The following is a 20,041-nucleotide window of genomic DNA, read 5'->3' as shown; positions in this document are numbered from 1 at the left end:
GTTCTTTCAATTTAGAGTTTTTTTAAAAAAATATGATACATTTAAGCATAAGCCCAAGAAGAGAGCTTTCCATGGAAGAGGAACCTGAAACTGGGAAATGTTACTAATTAAGTTGGTTCCTTGGGATCTCTTTCAGGTTGACTGCAGCTTGTTTGGCTTAAAGGACCTTATGTAATTAGCTTACATAGTAAAATATCCAAGTGGACTAGAGGTTACTACAGACAGTAGCTTCTGGTTTTCTATTGCCCATTAAGGTTTTAGCTCTAGGCATTCTTGTGATATGACAAAATCTTATTGGCTCTTTGTCAAAGAAATATTGAGATACTCTGAAATTATTTTAAAAGTTCGAGTTTCTTTTAGGATGTTAGTCTATACCTATAAACTAGAGAGATAAAGATACTGAATATTCTTTCCTTATTTTGTACTTTTTTGGCAGTAATAAATCACTGATTTGCTGTTGTGCAGTAATGCTTCCAAGTGTCATTACTGAACTATCCCATTACATTTGAATTGGTCTTTTGTTTTTTTCTAGCATTTCAAAGTAAACATATTTGGTTAATTACAATTTAGAACCAATTACAATAATTTTTAAATTAAATTTATTGTTTTTCAGTGCTGAGCTCTCTATTTGAATCTATTTTTGCTTTTTTTCTGTATCCTTAAATATGGTAGAGTCCTATTTAAACTCCTATCTCTTTAGTTCATATAATTATTATTTGACAAAGGCTTAAGGAAGTGTTATATGTCTGGCACTATTCTATACACTGGGAATGCACAAGACAAATGATCTCAGTTGTAAGATCAGATAGTACATAATGTAAAACTTTTAAACAATCACTGAAAGGATTCCTTAAGTAAAAAATAAACTAGGGGAAAAAAACCTGGGTAATGTGTTGTAGACAAAAGGTTAGTATCCTTAAATACAAAAAGCTTTTACAAATTAATTTAAAAAATCAACAAAACATATGAATAGTCATGTCACAAAAGAAGAAATACAAGTGGGCAAAAATATAGAAAAAATCTTCAGTCTAACTATTAAATAAACAAATTAAATTGATACTGTTTTTCACCTATCAATTTGACAAAGACTTAATTCCTGGTGTTGACCAAGATACAGAAAAAGGTACTCTCAGCCATTACTGGTAGGGATATAAACTGATTCAACATTTACTTAATTATATGTTATGGGGGCGGGAGGAAGGTTGTTATCGCTGGCCCCAGGACAGATCATCAGATATGGCCTGGGGATCCCCAACACCTGGGGGCGTTCTTGTAAGCCCACGAAAGGGGGTGGAACCATATCTGCAAGACAAAGACCTCAGAAGGTTATAAAAAGTGAAGCCCTCTGCGTGTTTCTTCACTCTGATTTGGAAATTATTCCTGGAGTCCACTAGTGTTAATAAACAGGGTCCCTCCCTTTCTCTAGGAAGCGTGCTTGGTATTTCTTTGGTCTTCTGCAACAAGGTAATACCAAATACAAAAGAATACATTTAAAAATTAGAACTTGCTGTTTGAATTTAAAATATACATCCCAAATCATATGTTATGAACTTCAACCACAGATAGGTATTTTTTCCTTTTTCCAAATTATAAATTATGTTTAAAAGGCTCAGATGCTATCTAGTCTGCTACACACATAAAAGGCTAATATGCAGAGTGTCCCCTCGAGAGTTTGATTGCTCGCTATGATGTGTGCTGACCACCAGGGGGCAGCGCGGAATGAAGGAAGGCCCCTGCCAGTAGCCGGAAGGCCCCGATTGACCCTGATTGTCAGCCAGCCAGGCCTATGGACCCTACCCGTGCACAAATTTCGTTCACTGAGTCTCTAGTCTCTAATATAACTCTACTACCTTTTAAGCATCATCAAAATAAATACTGATGTGAATTTGTTGGCTTATCAAGTTTTCTCAGGTAACTCCTATAAGAATCTGGCAATTTGGAATTGATACAGTATTAGAATTCCAGTCAGTCAGCCTCTTGCTATGCTGCATTTCTAAAGATAGCTTGGATCTGAACATGCTCCCCTTTCCTAATCCATAGTGTGGAGATGCCCTAGAGATATAGTTGCTGTAATCAATACTTTGGGCCTTTGAGGAGTGATATAAAACTCTTAAGAACTGTTCATAACTAATTCACCTAAATTCTAAATCCCAAGTATCTAACCAGTTGAAAACTGGCCTCAAATATATAGAGTTTACCAGCTATTCATTCAATCATCTATACCCTTATTTGTCTTCCCGAAATTGGCAGGTATATCAAGCATGAACAGGGTATTAAATGGTATATTAACTCTCTTCACAAGCCACTGAATGGTCAAAAGGACCATTCAGCTAACAAGTATATTATTAGGACATAAGAAAAATAAAACTTAAAAAATTACCCTTAAAAAGTATTATTCCAATTTCCTCTTGATTATTAACCATCTTGTGATAAATATTTCAATCTTTCAACATCAAAATTGGATGGTTTAGACTCCAGTAGAAGAAATGACAGATGTACAATAGGGAGAAAGGTTTGTCATTGAGAACAGTGTGTAAGAGCTTGATATGTAATGAAAAAAGTATGGAACTTCCAAATAAAAACTGTTGATTAAACACATGCACCTACTTTAACTCTTTCTGTAACTCTCCTAAAACAATAGGAAAGGGAATTTTAATGCATAAGCTTGCAAGTAAAAGAAAAAACAGAAAGTAAAACTTGGAGTGACTACTTAGCAAATGAGAGAAGGCTGAATCCTCAGTGGAGAAAGCCAAAAAGCAACTGATTTCACTGCTGAATCACTATAACCCTCAAAAATGTTTCAGGATTTGGCAGCAGCATCAAGTACCATTTCTTAAGATGAACACCTGGTAGTGGAATTGCCAGGCCAAGTATAGGCATATCTTTAACTTCACTAGATAATCTATATATATAAAAGCCTAAGCAACTGGCCGACGTTTGACCAGTAGCTATGACGTGCACTAACCATTGGGGGCAGACCTCAACACAGGAGCTGCTGAGCTGTGCTGACTTGGCAGCTGCAGTTCTCAGGTGATGCACCGGAATCAGAGAGGAGGGAGCCGGATTCCGGGTTGTGTCACCCAAGAACCGCCCTCTTGCAATCCGGGATCCCTCAGGGGATGTCGTAGAGCTGGTTTTAGCCCCATCCCTGCAGGCCAGGCCAAGGGACCCCACCTGTGCACAAATCCGTGCACTGGGCCTCTAGTGTTACTATGATTGCCAAAGTGGTTTTACTAATAATAGTTTTGTTAGGCAATATCTCCTTTTTTCTTTCTTTTAAGACTGATTCTTTTGTACTGTTGTATTATCAAGGATGATATTGTAAGGTATTCTAATCACTATTTTCATGGAGCTTACATTCTAATCTTGCATTATACTAGAGGCCCAATGCAAGAAATTCATGCAAGATTAGGCCTTCCTTCCCCTGGCTACCAGCACCAGCTTCCCTCTGGCACCTGGGACCCGGGGTTCCCTGGCAGCCCTGACTTCGTCCGGAAGGACGTCCGGTCTAATTAGCATATTACACTTTTATTATTACAGATTTTTATTTCTGAGGTGTAGTATGTGGTTTCAATTGTTTAATCAGACCAGCAGACAGAAAGTGGGTTGTAGTATATCAAACTATAACCACTTTTCTAAAGCTACATCAGAAATAAAGGTATATTCTTAAAAGATAAAATACAGGCTTTAATATCCTCAGGATAGAAATTATATCAAATGAAATAATGTATGTGAGAACAGCTTACAAGCAGTGCTTTGAGTTAGACTTACCATTGAGAGACAGGTTAAGGCAAAAAAAACATAGGAAATTAGTGCTTGAGTCTTTCATCCCTTCCCTGGGTTATTGCAACTTATTGCCAAATTCAGAAAAAATGAGTAACACTAAAAAGGTGAACATACACTGAAGATTGTCTTTGTTGTAGCTTTTTATGCTAGACTAAAGGAAAATTTTGGCCTCTGTCTCTGTTTATACTTGCTATAGTGCCAAGTTGTAATTCATTCAAAAGTGAATACCAGTTAAGCACTTGGAAATTCTCCTTTCTTGGTAATAAATTTATGCTGTGTTGCTCAGTGCATTAGAGTTAAAATGGTCAATGTCCAGAGGCACCCCTTTTGCTTCTGCTTATTTATTTGGCTAGATATGTAACTAGTATACATATTGAATAGAAAAAATAAACTAATAGTCTATTAGACTCTTTCAAAGTTGCTGTTACAGTGATCTTAGAAGACAAGTGTTCGATGTATTTGTTTCATAGAACACCTAAGACAATCTTTGAAGTCTTTGTAACTTTACTGAAGGTGTGTAAATGTTCTTTAAATGTATTACCATTTTTAAAATATACAAGTAGCACTTATTCATTATAGAAAAAAAACAGTGCTAGATAAACAAAGAAAATTGAAATCATTCATAATCCTGTGACTGTGAGAAAACTAATGAGAACAGTTGTAAATGTATTCGTTCTACTCGCTTGGTCCTTTTGTAGGCAAACGAAGGTTTAATATTAAGTTGTGGAAGACCTTCACTGATTGTTTCAACTGTCTGCCTATAGCCGCCATTGTGGATGAGAAGATCTTCTGTTGTCATGGAGGTAGACTACTAAATTTACCTAATGGGTTTTTCTTATTCTTCTATTATTTAGAAAAGACCTATAATATTTAAGCAGTGCTTTTGTGAAAACTCAAGTGATTAAAACTGTTTAAATATGGCTAAAATCTAGAAATTTATGATATTTATACATAATGAAAATAAAAATTTAGTATTTATCTTTAAAGAATTTCACATAGAAGGATAACCATAGTTTTGTTTTTAAAAATATCTTCCTTTTGGCCCTAACTAGTTTGGCTCAGCGGATAGAGCGTCAGCCTGCGGACTCAAGGGTCCCAGGTTCGATTCTGGTCAAGGGCATGTACCTTGGTTGCGGGCACATCCCCAGTGGGGAGTGTGCAGGAGGCAGCTGATCGGTGTTTCTCTCTCATTGATGTTTCTAACTCTCTATCCCTCTCCCTTCCACTCTGTAAAATATCAATAAAATTATATTTTTAAAATAGTTATATTTTCCTTTTGCCTCATTTGTAACAGGAAGATGCCCCTACTATCTGTAAAAATCAGAGAATCGTTGTTTTCCTGCCTTTATTAATGCCTTTTATCAGAATCCAAATAATTTAATATTCCCATATGCCAGGAGTTCTAGGCTTTATGTAATATGTCTGCTTTAGTCCTAAAAATAATTTTAGGTAGAATGTTATTCTGTATGACTTGTTTAAATAAGCTTGATTTTTTAAAGTTTATTTGAAAAACTAATATATTTCTAGCATTTGGCTACATGCCATGAAAATATATAGATATAGGTATATAGAAAGAGATATATATAGATACGGCACCAATATATGAGTTGGCTATCTTGAGGAATTTAAAAATCTATTGATCAAATGTATACTTTCAAAACAGATATTGAGTAATGAAAGAAATTTAATTATGTCAAAGTACTTATAGAGACAGTAATTATGAGAAGTCAGGAAAAGGAGAGAATTGTTAGGTAAATGTTTATGGAGACAGATTTTGGAGAGGTGGAAACATAAGACAATCTTTATGTTTAGTTCAAGAAATGATTGAGGACTGGCCTGTCTAGAATGTCAAGTATATGTTGGGGAATGATGGATGGGATCAGATTATAGAGATTTGAATACTGAGCAAAGGAGTTTATTGAATGGTTTGATAGCCATATTAGGTTTTTATACAGGGAAGTAATTTAATGAAAAACTAAGACAATGCTAAAAAGATAGATGCACTTTTCTAGGCCTGCGAAAATAAGTAATCTCTAATGGTACGTAATTCACTGTATTAATTGAAACATTTTACAATAGGTACTAAACATTTAAGAAATTGTAGCTCTTGCACATTAGCATAGCTAAGAATAGAAGTGTAGCAAGCAGTATGGAGTATGAATATTTAGGTTCATTCTTTGTGATGATGCTTAGATTGTCTACCAAAGAAAAATATTGGCTGTTACCTATGTACTACTTGAAAGATTACAAAGTATTTTCATGTTTATCATTCTGTTCAACAATTATGCTTTTGTGAAGATAATGAGCATGTTGGAGTGGATTATAGACGGACAGAGTGGGGCACTTTAACTTAGAGGTATGTTTAAGAGTACGTGATAAGTGGCAAAATGGTTGGAAAGATTGGAATTGAGTATGTTCCTATGAAGGACAGAGAATGGTTGTAAAGGAAGAAGAGTGGTAGGATTTCTTTCCTTGGGAAGTTTTTTTAAATGAAAGGTAATTTCATGCCCTGGTAGATAAAGTGGAGAAGCTAATTATAATGTTCTGTTGTATCAAAATGGGATTCTATTTAATAACAAAATATTAAAAGGAACACTTTAAATGTCTTTAATTTCACATAGTGAATCTATTTAATTAAATATTTTTTTGTTTGGGTGAAATTATTTTAGATGTCAGTACTATTGACTCATGTTTTTATTTATAGGACTGTCACCAGACCTGCAATCTATGGAGCAGATTCGGAGAATTATGAGACCCACTGATGTTCCTGATACAGGTTATGTATAGAGACGTTTGCTTAATCATTTTATGTAAAATACTAGAGGGCCTGGTGCACAAATTCGTGCACCAGTGGGGTCCTTCGGCCTGGCTTGCGGGGATCGGGCTGAAACTGGCTCTCCGACATCCCCTGAGGGGTCCTGGATTGCGAGAGGGCGCTGGCCAGGCCAAGGGATCCCACCAGTGCATGATAGGGGCTAGGGAGACGTGGGTGGTTGGCCAGCCAGGGAGGGACCGCAGGAGGGCTCCAGGGTGTGTCTGGCCAGTCTCACTCAGTCCGGATTGGCTGGACCCCAGCAGCAAGCTAACCTATGGGTCAGAGCGTGTGCCCCCTGGTGGTCAGTGCACGTCATAGCGAGCAGTTGAGTGGCCTTAGCATATCGTTAGCATATTACGCTTCGATTGGTTGAACGGACAACCAGACAACTGGACACTTAGCATATTAGGCTTTTATTATATAGGATTGGCATATTTGAATTATATTTAGTGGAAGAATTGGTTTATGTAATAAGTAATAGAACCCTACCAAATATTGATTTATTTAAAAGCTCTAGTATGTTGTAGGCTCAGGGATAAGTAAAATTGATCAGTGGAGTAGACTGTGGCACCCAGAAATAGACCCTGTAGGTAGCTCTGTAAGGAAAGGATGAACTATTTAGGAAATGCTGTGTGTTACTTGGTTATCAATATGGAGAAACCATATACAAAAGATGAACAGCCTTTTCCATATATTGTGTGTATTCTTAGAGCGAGCCATACACATATATCCTCTAGATGGAAAAGGTGGAAAGTACTACCTTAAGAAACCAGGGATGATTATATTTGTAAGGGGCTTTAATAAAGAATGGCTAAGTTTGATAAACTGGGATACCAGGGGCAAGAAATTGTTACTGTTTATTAAAGGGTAAGGTAAAGGGACAGGAGAAGAAAGGTGATGAAGGTATAATTTACAAACTTTGTTTTGCTTTATTCATTGCTGTTTTTATTCTTTAAAGGTTTGCTCTGTGATTTGCTATGGTCTGACCCAGATAAGGATGTGCAAGGCTGGGGAGAAAATGATCGTGGTGTTTCCTTCACTTTTGGAGCTGATGTAGTCAGTAAATTTCTAAATCGTCATGATTTAGACTTGATTTGTCGAGCTCATCAGGTATGAAATATAAAACTTTTGTATATTTTAATATTTATTAACTTCACACAAGTCTACTTTTATTTTTGAGGAAACTGAGAGGTGAAGCCTGTACCTTGTATTCACAATTAACAGTCTAATGATTTGTTAACCCTTTCTCACACTTTAAGAGGAAATGTTTCAAAATAATATATTTTTGCAGTTATTCTACAACTCTAATAAATTTTTCAGTGTTTGAAACTTTCTAGAAAGATTTGATCCCATTTTAATACGATATTTACTTACTATAGATAATAACCAAATGAATTGTGGGGATTTTGATACTAGCCAACCACTCTGTAAAAAGACATTTTTGAGAAAGTTAAGGAAATTTGATTACAGACGGGGTATTAGAAATCCAGTAATAGTTGTTAATTGCTTTAGCTGTGATGATATGTCATTGTTATATAAGAAGGATGTCCATATCAGAAATGTTGCTTTAAAACACATCAGCAGAGCCTGGCCAGTGTGGCTCCGTGGTTGAGCATCGACCTATGAACCAGGCAGTCACAGTTCAATTCCGGTCAGGGCACATGCCCGGGTTGCGGGCTCGATCCCCAATGTGGGGCGTGCAGGAGGCAGCTGATCAATGATTCTCTCTCATCATTGATGTTTCTGTCTTTCCCACTTCCTTCCTCTCTGAAATCAATCAAAATACATTTTTTTAAAAAACAAAACACAGGAAAAAAGGAGGGCTAAATGAAAAAAATGTAGCAAAATGCTGATAATTATTAAATCAGTGGTTAGTAAATGGGAATTACTAACTTCACTTTTGTACATATTTGAATTTTCATTATAAAATGAATATACAATTTAGGTTTTGTTTGTTTGTTTGTTTACTTTTTTTTATGTCCTTTACCACTAAATTGTACACTTTTTAAGGATGGGATTGTGACTTGTTGATCTTTCAATATTCACTGCCTTATAAACTTATTACACCATGCTTTTAGTATTTGTTGAATAAAGGAATTAATTAAAAGCTTATTTTAACAATATATAACAATTTTAATATAACAAAGCTTCATGTTTTCTAAAACATAACTAATATGAAATACATTCAGAAGCATTTTTTATTTTATTTTTTTGATATATTTTTATTGATTTCAGAGAGGAAGGATGAGGGCAAAGAGTAAGAGAAACATCAATGATGAGAGAGAATCATTGATTGGCTGCCTCCTGCACACTCCCTACTGGGGGTAAAGCCCGCAACCCGGGCATGTGCCCTTGACTGGAATCGAACCCAGGACCCTGCAGGCCGACCCTGCAGGCTGATGTATCCACTGAGCCAAACCAGCTAGGGCCAGAAAACCTTTTTGGACTACTTTTTTGAAAGTACTAAAAGTATTTGAAATTTGTAAATATAATATTTTTTAAAGATTCCTTGTTATTTTTTGTTAAAGCAAAATTTATTAAGTTTATGCTGTCCCACAATACCTCCCTTTTCTTTAGGGCTTTACACCCATGACACATGACTACTTCTACCTCTTTGTGATTCTACATGATAAACACAGGTGACTGGCTTCTCATTTAAGCCTTCCATTAGATAAGAGGGCAGAGTTGCTAAATTTCCTTATAAAATACCCACTATACTCTTTTTTTTTTTTTTTTCAGCTGTAGAGCTCCATTCATTGGTTTTTTTGTTGTTGTTTTTTAAAGTGATGATTTTAAAAGTAGGTTACTGGACTACCTTAGTTTGTGTGGTCATTTTTCCAGACGCCTCCAAAATCCTGTTGTGCTTATTTTCAAAAATATTTGTTTTGAGCAGCAAATTATGCTCAGAGACCAAGATTATCTTTGTCAGTGATTTAACACAGGTTCACTGCAGTAATTAGAATAATTTCACAAGCCAATACTATGAATCAGTGGTTCTCAACCTTCTGGCCCTTTAAATACAGTTCCTCATGTTGTGACCCAATCATAAAATTATTTTCGTTGCTACTTCATAACTGTAATGTTGCTACTGTTATGAATCGTCATGTAAATATCTGATATGCAGGATGGTCTTAGGCAACCCCTGTGAAAGGGTCGTTCGACCGCCAAAGGGGTCACGACCCACAGGTTGAGAACTGCTGCTATAAATGATTATGTCTCTTAATAAGCCAATAAAGAAATAACATATTCGCTATGGCCATTGTGGTTCAGTTGGTTGGGCGTTGTCCTTCGCACTGAAAGGTTGCCAATTTGATTGCCAGTCAGGCACATAACGTGCCCAGTATTCTGGCTTAATCCTCAGTAGGGGGACGTGCAGGAAGGAGGCAGTGATGTTTTGCTTTTACATCAATGTCTCTCTCCCTCTCTCTGTCTCTCTAAACAGTTTTGAAAAAATCTAAAAAAAAAAAGAACATATTCCAAAGCAATAATCACACAACCTGTTGTATCAGGCAAGGGGAAAGAAAGTAATAAAGTTCTAATTGAACTGAAGTGTACCTTTATAGGACTTGGTTGGTACTCAGGCTTAGGAGAGATGGTTTAGCCAAGGAGAACTGACAAGTAAAAGTCCCTTGTTACTAGAGCATGTTGCTAGGCAACAATGGAGCCAGTGTTGACAGGTAAGATGATCTCCTTAATGGAGGCTGCTGCACAGCTTTCTCCCTGCAGATAAGCTTCTATTAGGGGAGGAGCTAATGCCCTTAAGAGAGTTATTTAGGTCAGCAGAGTCTCCAGGAACTCTCACATGGTCTTCAGAAACTATGGGTATTTATAGTTTAAATGTTCCCTTCCCATAGTTGCTTCTTTACATGTTTTTAAAATTATTTTTTGTTGTTAATCTTCACCGAGGATATATTTTTCCCATTTCTTTTTTTTTTTTTTTTTTAGGAAGAGTGGAAGGGAGGGGGAGAGTCAGAGAGAGAGAAACATGGATGTGAGAGAGAACATCAGTTGGTTGCTCCTGTGTGCGCCCTGACAGATTGCACGCTTGGGGCTCAAGCCTGCAGTCGAGATACATGCCCTTGACTAGAATCAAACCTGTGACCCTTCAATCTGAAGGCCATTGCTCTCGCCACTGAGCCAGACTGGCCAGGGCAAATGTTTTTCTGCTAAGCCCCCAGCAGCGTCCCACAGCAGCTGAGTGCTTAACAATGACAACAGATGAGATCATGGCATCCTGACACAGCTTACCTCACTCTGACATCAAAGCAACTTTACTGCCCTAGCTGGTTTGGCTCAGTGGATAGAGCATCAGCTAGTGGACTGAAGGGTCCCAGGTTTGATTCCAGCCAAGGGCACATACCTGGGTTGCAGGTTCGATCCCCAGTAGTGGGCATACAGCAGGCAGCTGATAAATGATTCTCTCTTATCATTGATGTTTCTCTCTCTCCCTCTCCCTCCCTCTCTGAAGTCAATAAATATATTAAAAAACAAACAAAACAACTTTGCTCTTACAAAATTCATTTTTGTCAAAAACAGGTGGATTTCAAATCATATCAAACCAATACACAACACATTATCTCTAATATTAAGAGACTTGTGATGAGGAATAACACAAACTCTAAATATTTTCTGTAGGAACAAACCTGTTCTTTTAGTAAATATGGTATTGAATGAACAAGTGAACAAGGAAACTAAGAAATAAAAGGATATACTGAGTGCCAAGTACCTTGCTGAGCCTGTAGTAGAAAAGGTGGCCAGGGTCTTAACAGAAAAGGTTAATACCTAAATTCTACCATGAGATAATTACATCATGAGCATGTACCTGATACTAAGAAATTATTTTAAAACATATATTATTTTGGAGGTACTTTCTTATCTTAGGAAGCATTGTAGGATAAGTGTTACTTAATTAAGGGTACCTAAAAGACTTCAAACAGTATTCTTGCCCAATATAAATAAATATTAAGTGTTTAGGTATCATTACCTACCTCTCAAATTGTAGAGCTGAGAAACTAATTCGCTCAGAAATTGACAATAAATTCTAAAAATCATGTTAAGTTATTAATGAAAATTTTAACCTATAACAAGCTAATTTTTTAGGAGTATGACCTGTGTAAATTAAGTTTAATTTAGTAGAGCATTATGTGTAGCTACATAATACTAACATAAAATTTAAAAGTGGAGCAAGAAAAACCTTGTGATAATCTGTTTTTCCTTGTCTGGTTATTCACTGAATTAAGGATTCTGTAGTTGGATTATAGTGCCATCATTTAAGAAGTGCTTAGGGTCTCAGCTCCCTGCAGACACTACATATTAGCATATGGAGAGCCCTGGAAATGGCATGATTTCTAAACTTCCTAATAGTCATAAATTTATTATGATTTCATGTAAGCTAAATCTTTACCATTATAGAAAAAGCAAACTAATTTAAATATTCTAAGGCAGTTTAAGAATAAAAATCAAGCTTTCAAAACAAACAGGGTTTGCTTTCTTTTAGGTCTTTGTTACATTAATCTCAGTGAGTTTAGATGGTTGAGAATTACATGTTTTTTTCTTTGACATTTTCTTTGACAGGTGGTGGAAGATGGATATGAATTTTTTGCTAAACGACAATTGGTGACCCTATTTTCAGCCCCAAATTACTGTGGTGAATTTGATAATGCTGGTGGAATGATGAGTGTGGATGAAACTTTGATGTGTTCATTTCAGGTATAATATAAATTTATAACAACTAATTTATAGCAACTGGAAATATAATTAATAAAAATATTGTCAGAAGAAATGTTTTTTTAGACTGGTGTGCTTTTCTTGAGCCAGTGTAGAAAATCGGTTTTATTAAAAAGTGAATCTCAGCATAGGCTCAGTAGCGATTTCTGTTTTTATTCACAAAGGTTTTGGCCTTTTGGTATATATCAGATATTAGAGTTTTAGGGAACCTAAGTTATATTAGTCCTTTTTTCCCCAAGAAAGTTTAATTAGAAAGTTACAGAGATAATAGAGGTGAGCCAGCTGGGCTAGATAGGCTCAGGAAACAATAGAAGCCAAAGAAGGGCCCATGGAGCTTAGGAGAGAGAAAGGCAAAGGTAATGTGCCTGGGGCGGGGAAGCTGAGGGAAGGGAAAGGCACAGGCGAGTGCAGGGTCCTTAGTATTGAGGGTTTTAAAGGCTCGGAGTTTATAAACTCAGATGAAAATAACATAGAATATTTACCTAAGAAAAAGCTTTCCAGATAATCTTAAAGTACCCATTTATAAATATAGAAACATTTATAGTTTAAAAGTGATGAACTTTCACGTGCTACTTAAAATCATTCTTGTTCATAGACCAAAACAACTTTGATACTTTGTTTTTGCAAAGGTTATTTTATATCCCTGAACATACATACACTTTTTAAATGTAGACCATCCCTCTTTCTTTTTATATTACACTGTTTGTGTAATTTACACTCAGTATAATTAAGTATAAATGTTTGGCTTATCACTTATAATTTAAGGGTAGTAACCAGGCCATATCCTTCAACAGTCACCATAGTGGAGTTGAAGTAATATATTATTTTTCAGTGAGGCACTATGATGCTCTGAATAGTTCTAAGAAATATTTCATAAGCCTTTTGTATGCATTTTTTGTATAAATATTGAAATTTTCTATTTATAATGAGCTTAAAGCTCTATTTACATCCACCAGAATGAATACAATTTTATTTATTTATTTATTTATTTATTTATTTTAAATATATTTTTTGATTTTTTTACAGAGGAAGGGAGAGAGATAGAAAGTTAGAAACATCGATGAGAGAGAAACATCGATCAGCCGCCTCCTGCACACCCCCTACTGGGGATGTGCCTGCAACCCAGGTACATGCCCTTGACCGGAATCGAACCTGGGACCTTTCAGTCCGCAGGCCGATGCTCTATCCACTGAGCCAAACCGGTTTCGGCAACAATTTTAATAAGACAGTAACAAGTATTGGTGAGCATGTAGAGAAATTGGAACTTTCATACATCTATAGTAAAAATGTACATTGATAGTGAAAATGTAAAATGGTGCAATAAACACAGAGTTTCTGTATGACCTAGCAATTCTAATCCTAGATGTACACCCAAAAGAATTAAAAATAGGTACTCAATTACATGCATATGCATATGCATAGGAACACTATAGTAGCCAAAAGGTTGAAAATGACCCAAATGTCAATCAGCTAAAGAGTGAATAAACAAAATGGTGTATTGTTTGTTAATTAAAGGTAATGAAATACTGATAATATGCTGTAACATAAATAAATCTTAAAAACAAAGAAGCCAGTCACAAAATACCACATATTGTCAGGTTCCATTTATATGAAAGAGCCAGAAAAGACAAATCAATAGAGAAAGTCAACTAGTGGTTGCTTAGAGTTAAAGGGGGGAGGAGGAGTAGGGGAGTGAAAAAGGGATGGGAACAAGGTTTCTTTTGGGGTGACAAAATTAGATTATAGCCTTTGCTCTACAACTCTGTAAATACATACACTAAAAAGCATTGACTTGTATATTTTAAATGGGTGAACTTTATGATATGTAATACAGGCAGTCCTCGGGTTACGTCGGACTTGACGTATGTCATTTCGTGGTTACGTTGCCATCTCCCATTTATTTATTAAAAAAAAAAGTTCCATCATTTCGATGTATGTACATATGTTCTTCATGGTTTTTATTTACTGTATTTACCACAACTAAAGGTCAGGAATTGTTATCTTCCTTTTAAATTTATTTTACTGTTTCACTAATTACTGCTGTGTATGTGCTCCACGTGAATGACGTAGGTGCTTTATGTAGGTGGGTTCCAACTTACAGCAGAAATCGCTTTATGTTGCGCCGTTTGAACGGAACCTCCGACGTAACCCAAGGACCTACTGTATACAAAAACAAAGCTGGTTTGTTTTAGGATGTTTTATTTTTAGAATTTTTATGAGTTTATTTGAGCCAAACTGATGGCATATGCTGAGGAGCAAGATCTCAAATGCCTCCTCAAAGCTGTTTTTTAAATGAAAAGATCTGTTTACACATAAAAAAATTAAGGTGTAAAGAGTTTGTGACTAGTTACCCTCTAAATAGTGGCAGAATTATGGTGAGAACCTAGGTCTTTTTGACTCTTAAAGCCAGAGTATTTTCCTCACCACAGAGATACCAATTTGAAAAAAATTTTTTGCTTAAATCCAAGGAATGGTAGTTGATAGGTCTCGTATACTCATGCTTTTGTTAGTAAATTATCAATGGAATGACATAATTGCACTATTCAGATGTTTGCAAACTCTTTAAAATATGAGAAATATTTGTGGAAATTTGCTGTTTTTTCTACATTTTTATTGCACTTTACAATTTCTGCCATTTACTGAAGAAGAAAAAATACCCACTGTTGTAACAGTAACTTTCTTAAACTTATTGCACTTGAAAGAATAACATTGTTAATAAATTGTTTACTTTAAGATATTGAAACCATCTGAAAAGAAAGCTAAGTACCAGTATGGTGGACTGAATTCAGGACGTCCGGTCACTCCACCACGAACAGCTAATCCACCGAAGAAAAGGTGAAGAAAGGAACTGTGTAAAGAAACCATCAGATTTGTTAAGGACATACTTCATAATATATAAGTGTGCACTGTAAAACCATCCAGCCATTTGACACCCTTTATGATGTCACACCTTTAACTTAAGGAGACGGGTAAAGGATCTTAAATTTTTTTCTAATAGAAAGATGTGCTACACTGTATTGTAATAAGTATACTCTGTTATAATATTCAACAAAGTTAAAAAACCAAATTCAAAATTACCCATTAAAGTTACATCTTCACTTATCACAGTTTTTAAAGTTGAAAAGCATCCCAATTAAACTAGATGTGATCGTTAAATCAGATGAAAGCATGATGATCCATCTGTGTAATGTGATTTTAGTGTTGCTTGGTTGTTTAATTATTTGGGGCTTGTTTTGTTTTGTTTGTTTGTTTTTGCTAGAATAATGGCAAATATTTTAAATTTTTTCCCCTAAACATTTTTAAAAATGAAATGTGGGACGAGCTCTAAAGACATTCACCAACTATTATTTTCTCTTGCTTATTTACTTATGTACCTGTTTAATCTTACTAAGAAAACTTATGCTTCATTGCTGTGAAAAGGAATTTTAGAGGTTGATATTTTAAAAGTATGCAAACTGTCCAATCCAGTGATTTAATCAACAGTTTGGGCAAACTTTACAGCTGATAGTGAATATTTTGCTTCATACAGAAATTGCCACAGATATGGATTTGTGCACTCTAATTTTTAACTGATTGATGCTGTATTGTGCAGTAGCATTTCATTTAACTTTAAGATAAAGTTCATAGTATTACCCACCTAGTTGGTAATGTGATTATGTGGTACCTTTGTTTTAGGTTTTAATTTGCACGAAACACCTTTTGGCATGCTTAACTTTCTGGAAACACTCTCACCTGCATCGATTTTGTTTTTTGGGTTTTTGTTGTCGTTTTTTTGTGTTTAGATCCATAAAACATGGGAATCCTTTTTTGACAAGCCTTGGAAAGCTGACACTATCTCTCCCTTTCTCTGTACGAAGGACATATTTAAATGAATGCTGGTCAGTGGGACATTCTGTCAACTATGGGTATTGGGTGCTTAACAGTCTATTAATGCCATGTGAATGTTGTATACGATTGTAAGGCTTATGTCACTAAAGATTTTTATTCTGATTTTTCATGATCAAAGTCCATATGATATTGTATAGACATGCTTTGTAGTGAACTATAGTAGCAATAATTTCTGTACATGATCAAGGGTTTTTTGCAGCATTTCTTTTCATCTTCTCTCTTTCTCTTTTTAAGGGTTAGCATTAACAAATGGCAAGACTAGAAAAGTGAACATAAAGATTTTATAAGGAGAACTTAGAGGACACAGATTTGTGATTTTTGGGTGCGATACTTTTGATGTGATTCTAAAAGCTTTTATTGAGCATTGTCAAATTTGTAAGTTCATAGGGATGGACATCATATTTATAATGCCCTTTTATGTGTGCTACCGTAGATGTGAAATTCTTGACCTTAATATTGTCTTTAAAAATGTTAAATTGAGAATTCTGTTAACTTACGTTTTATGAATTGGTGTATTGTATTACTGCAAGAGATTTGATTTTCAACTCAGTGCAACGTTCTTTCAAATGCATATGTCTTTTTTTCTAATTCCATTTTGTTTTAAAGCACATTTTAAATGTAGTTTTCTCATTTAGTAAAATTGTCTAACTAATATAAAGCCTGACTGGTTATTTTATTCCCTTTTTCCCTTTACAATGAGACATCTTACCTAATAATAGACAAACATGTAAATTAACTGTCCCTCTGCTACGCTCACCAGCCAATCAGGAGAGTATGCAAATTAACCCAACGAAGATGGAAGTTAATTTGCATACATAGGGGCGAAGCGGCAGAGCGAAGACTGAAGGCTCCATCTGGAGCCACGAAGACTGAAAGCTCTGGCCGGAGCGAAGGCCTGGGTCCCGGCTGCCGGAGGAAAACCAGTGCCGGCAGAATCTCTTCGTGCAACAGGCCTCTAGTTTAGATATATTTTATTCAATTAAGATTTCATGTTCTTTGACATACATTGAATTGGTCCTGCTCTGAAGGTGTTCATGCACTGCATATGATGTATTAGATTAGGTCACACAAGCTTTTATCTAACGTGATTCAAATATCTACCTCACTGGAGTGTACATTGAGCAATTTCTAATAGAATTTTAGATGCACTCTTAGTAGTCATAGTGAAGTGGGTCTAGAAAATAAGCCTTTTGTAGGAAACGGGGCAGTCTTTTATTAATGTCAGTATTAATCAAAATAGCTAATTTAGATATTCAGTGGAGTTTTGTAATAATTTTCCAGGTCAATTCTGATTATGGGAAATTAGTCACTAAGCAAATTAATAGCAGTCACTAAATTTTAAAGAATGGAAACTTATCCTGTTTAAATATTATTCAAGCAGCCTTAAAATCACTTTAACATCATATACATAATTTGGTTATTACAGATATTTACTAAGTAACACTGCTACTTCAAATAAGACGTCATTTCTTAGGAGAAAAATAATGTGTAGTTCTAGTGTCACTAATTTATAGGGTCCTTCCTCTTTTTTTTTAATGTTTCTAGAAAGAGGGAGACAGACCGTGATCGGCTGCCTCCTGCACCCGGTCCTGGGGATCACGCCGCATCCAGGCCTGTGCCCCGAACCAGACTTCCTGGCACGCGGGAGGATGCTCGGCCCACGGAGCCGTCCGGGCCAGGGCTCACATTGCGTTTTCACATATTTATGCTGAAAACGGGTTTAGGGAAGGAAGGTGTCAGGCTTCCTCTGCTCTTGCTCCCTGGCCCAGTCCACTCCTCTGTGGGTCTCCCCGACATCAGGGCGGCGCTCACCGGGCAGGGCCGTCTCCCTTTTGCTCAGAGATTTCCCTGACGAGCTCAAATCGGTTAACGGGGTTTTGCAGTGGCAGCGCGCCTTGTAACAGCAACAATAGTTAAATAAGACAGACTAACCCATCTGAGTCCCACCTAAAGCTTTATCACTGCTCTTCATGATGTCTACTCAACCAGTGCCATTTAGATACAGGGTAACCATTTCCAGTTGAACGCGGTGCTCCGCCTCCGGAGTGTCATCAGCGGGGAAACTCGGCGACCAGGAGCCGTGGGGTGGGGTCGGGTGGGGGGGGGGGGAGCCGTGACCCTTAGGGGAAGGGAAGTCACAGAAAACAGCACAAAGCTGTGCCGAGTTCTGCTGTATTCCGTCAACAGACAGTAAGCACCGACCACCTCCTCGGCACCTGACCAAGGGCTAAGACGAGGCCAAAAAGAAAAGGCTCCCGTAGAAGAATTTTCAGCTGGGAACAGACTTAACAGAAGGGACAGCATCAGCCCTCCTCTCCCAGCCCAGGTATTCGCCGCTTACTCCTTTAGTTTAAGTGGTTCTCAACCTTCTGGCCCTTTAAATACAGTTCCTCATGTTGTGACCCAACCGTGACATTATTTTCGTTGCTACTTCATAACTGTCATGTTGCTACTGTTATGAATCGTCATGTAAATATCTGATATGCAGGATGGTCTTAGGCGACCCCTGTGAAAGGGTCGTTTGACCGCCAAAGGGGTCGCGACCCACAGGTTGAGAACCGCTGGAGGGGTCTGTCCATAAAACTACTTTAACATAGCAGGGCTTCTCCATCTCCCCAAGGAAGACGAATGGCTGTTGATAAAGCCTCACTTGGGTGAGTGCCCGAGAGGAAGGCTCCGCTTAAACCCGGGGCCTGAGGACCCCTGGGAGGGTCGTGGCGTTTGGCTTGGTCCCGAGCTTAACGGCAGAAGGTCCGCGGGCAGCCGCAACCAGGCGCGCGGGGGCGCGGCATGCGCACCCTCGAGCCGGCCCCGCCCCCGAAGGCGGTCTCTGGGCGCTGATTGGCCCGCGCCGGCCTTGCTCCGGACGGGCGCGAGTTCTCGAGGGTCCGGCGGCGGCGGCGGCGGCGGAGCGCCCGGCGAGCAACCGTCTGAGGCCGGGGCGTCTGCGAGAGTGAGCGCCGCTCGGCCTGTCACCAGCCCCAGGTTTTCGCAGGTACCTTGGTCCCGGGCCTCGCCGGCGACTCCAGTTTCGTTGTGCCTGGTCCCTCCATCCCCTCACCCCCACCGTGCGCGAGGTGGGATGACGCCCCTGCCCCTTCCTCACACGCTTCCCGGGAGGCCCTGTGGTGGCCTCGCCGCGACGAGGGCACCGTGCCTTCCAGCGCCAGCAGCCTGGGCTGGGAGCCGGGCGGGGCGGTCGGCCGGGCGGCCCGCGGTTCTGGGGCCGGGAAGGCGGGGGGGTGGGGGGGGGCGCGAGCAGTGCTCGTAAGAAGCGGGGCCGGGCGCCCTCGGTGGTCGGGGTGGGAGTTTCCCGGCTCGCGGCCTCGCGGCTGAGCAGGTGGGCCGGCCGCCGCCCGCGTCCTCCGGAGGGCAGAGGTCGCGGCGCCTGGAGGGGGCCCTGCGTCGCTGGCGTACCCCCCACATGGCTCCTCCCGGGGCGTCCGCGCCGAGTCTGGAGACGTGACCTCTGAGTGTCAGTCACACGCCGGCAGCGGCGGACATTTCCGGGCCGCTCGAGGCCCGTTAACCAGGTTCAGCTGGAAAGCAAGGGGTGGGGGAGCGGGATGGCGGGGCCTGATAAACCCGTGTCGGAATCGAGACCCTCACGACCGGCCTAAGCGCGCGTGGAAACACTGCACTCTTGTTCCCAGTGGATGGTTTTTCCATTTAAAGTGTACTTACTGGTTGAGGTGGGATGTGGCTACCTGTCACTTTCTGTGGAAAGGACACAGTAACGGTGCCGCTCTGTGCTGAGGTGTCGGTGTCAGCGCCCTCAGGCGTCACCCGCCCACGGGTCCCTCGTCGGACCCGACAAAATGCGCA

At 38.6% G+C, this 20,041-nt stretch overlaps 1 protein-coding gene across 4 annotated transcripts in view; it reads left to right on the top strand.

Annotated features, from left to right (window-relative positions):
* Positions 1–16,874, top strand: part of PPP1CB (protein phosphatase 1 catalytic subunit beta) — a 28,812-nt gene extending 11,938 nt beyond the window's left edge. For all 4 annotated transcript variants that reach the window (XM_081100971.1, XM_081100969.1, XM_081100970.1 and 1 more), the window contains 5 exons: positions 4,485–4,589; positions 6,491–6,562; positions 7,560–7,711; positions 12,176–12,310; positions 15,063–16,874. In XM_081100971.1, coding sequence (XP_080957097.1) covers positions 4,485–4,589; positions 6,491–6,562; positions 7,560–7,711; positions 12,176–12,310; positions 15,063–15,167 — 569 coding nt within the window. In that variant the 3' untranslated portion in view covers positions 15,168–16,874. The remainder of the gene's footprint in view (positions 1–4,484; positions 4,590–6,490; positions 6,563–7,559; positions 7,712–12,175; positions 12,311–15,062) is intronic.
* Positions 16,875–20,041: the final 3,167 nt, after the last annotated feature.

The sequence above is a fragment of the Myotis nattereri genome (assembly GCF_964212035.1).
Source record: "Myotis nattereri genome assembly, chromosome: 10".
NCBI classification, from domain to species: Eukaryota; Metazoa; Chordata; class Mammalia; order Chiroptera; family Vespertilionidae; genus Myotis; species Myotis nattereri.
Note: the sequence above shows the minus strand (reverse complement) of the source record. Positions and strands in the feature narration are given on the sequence as shown.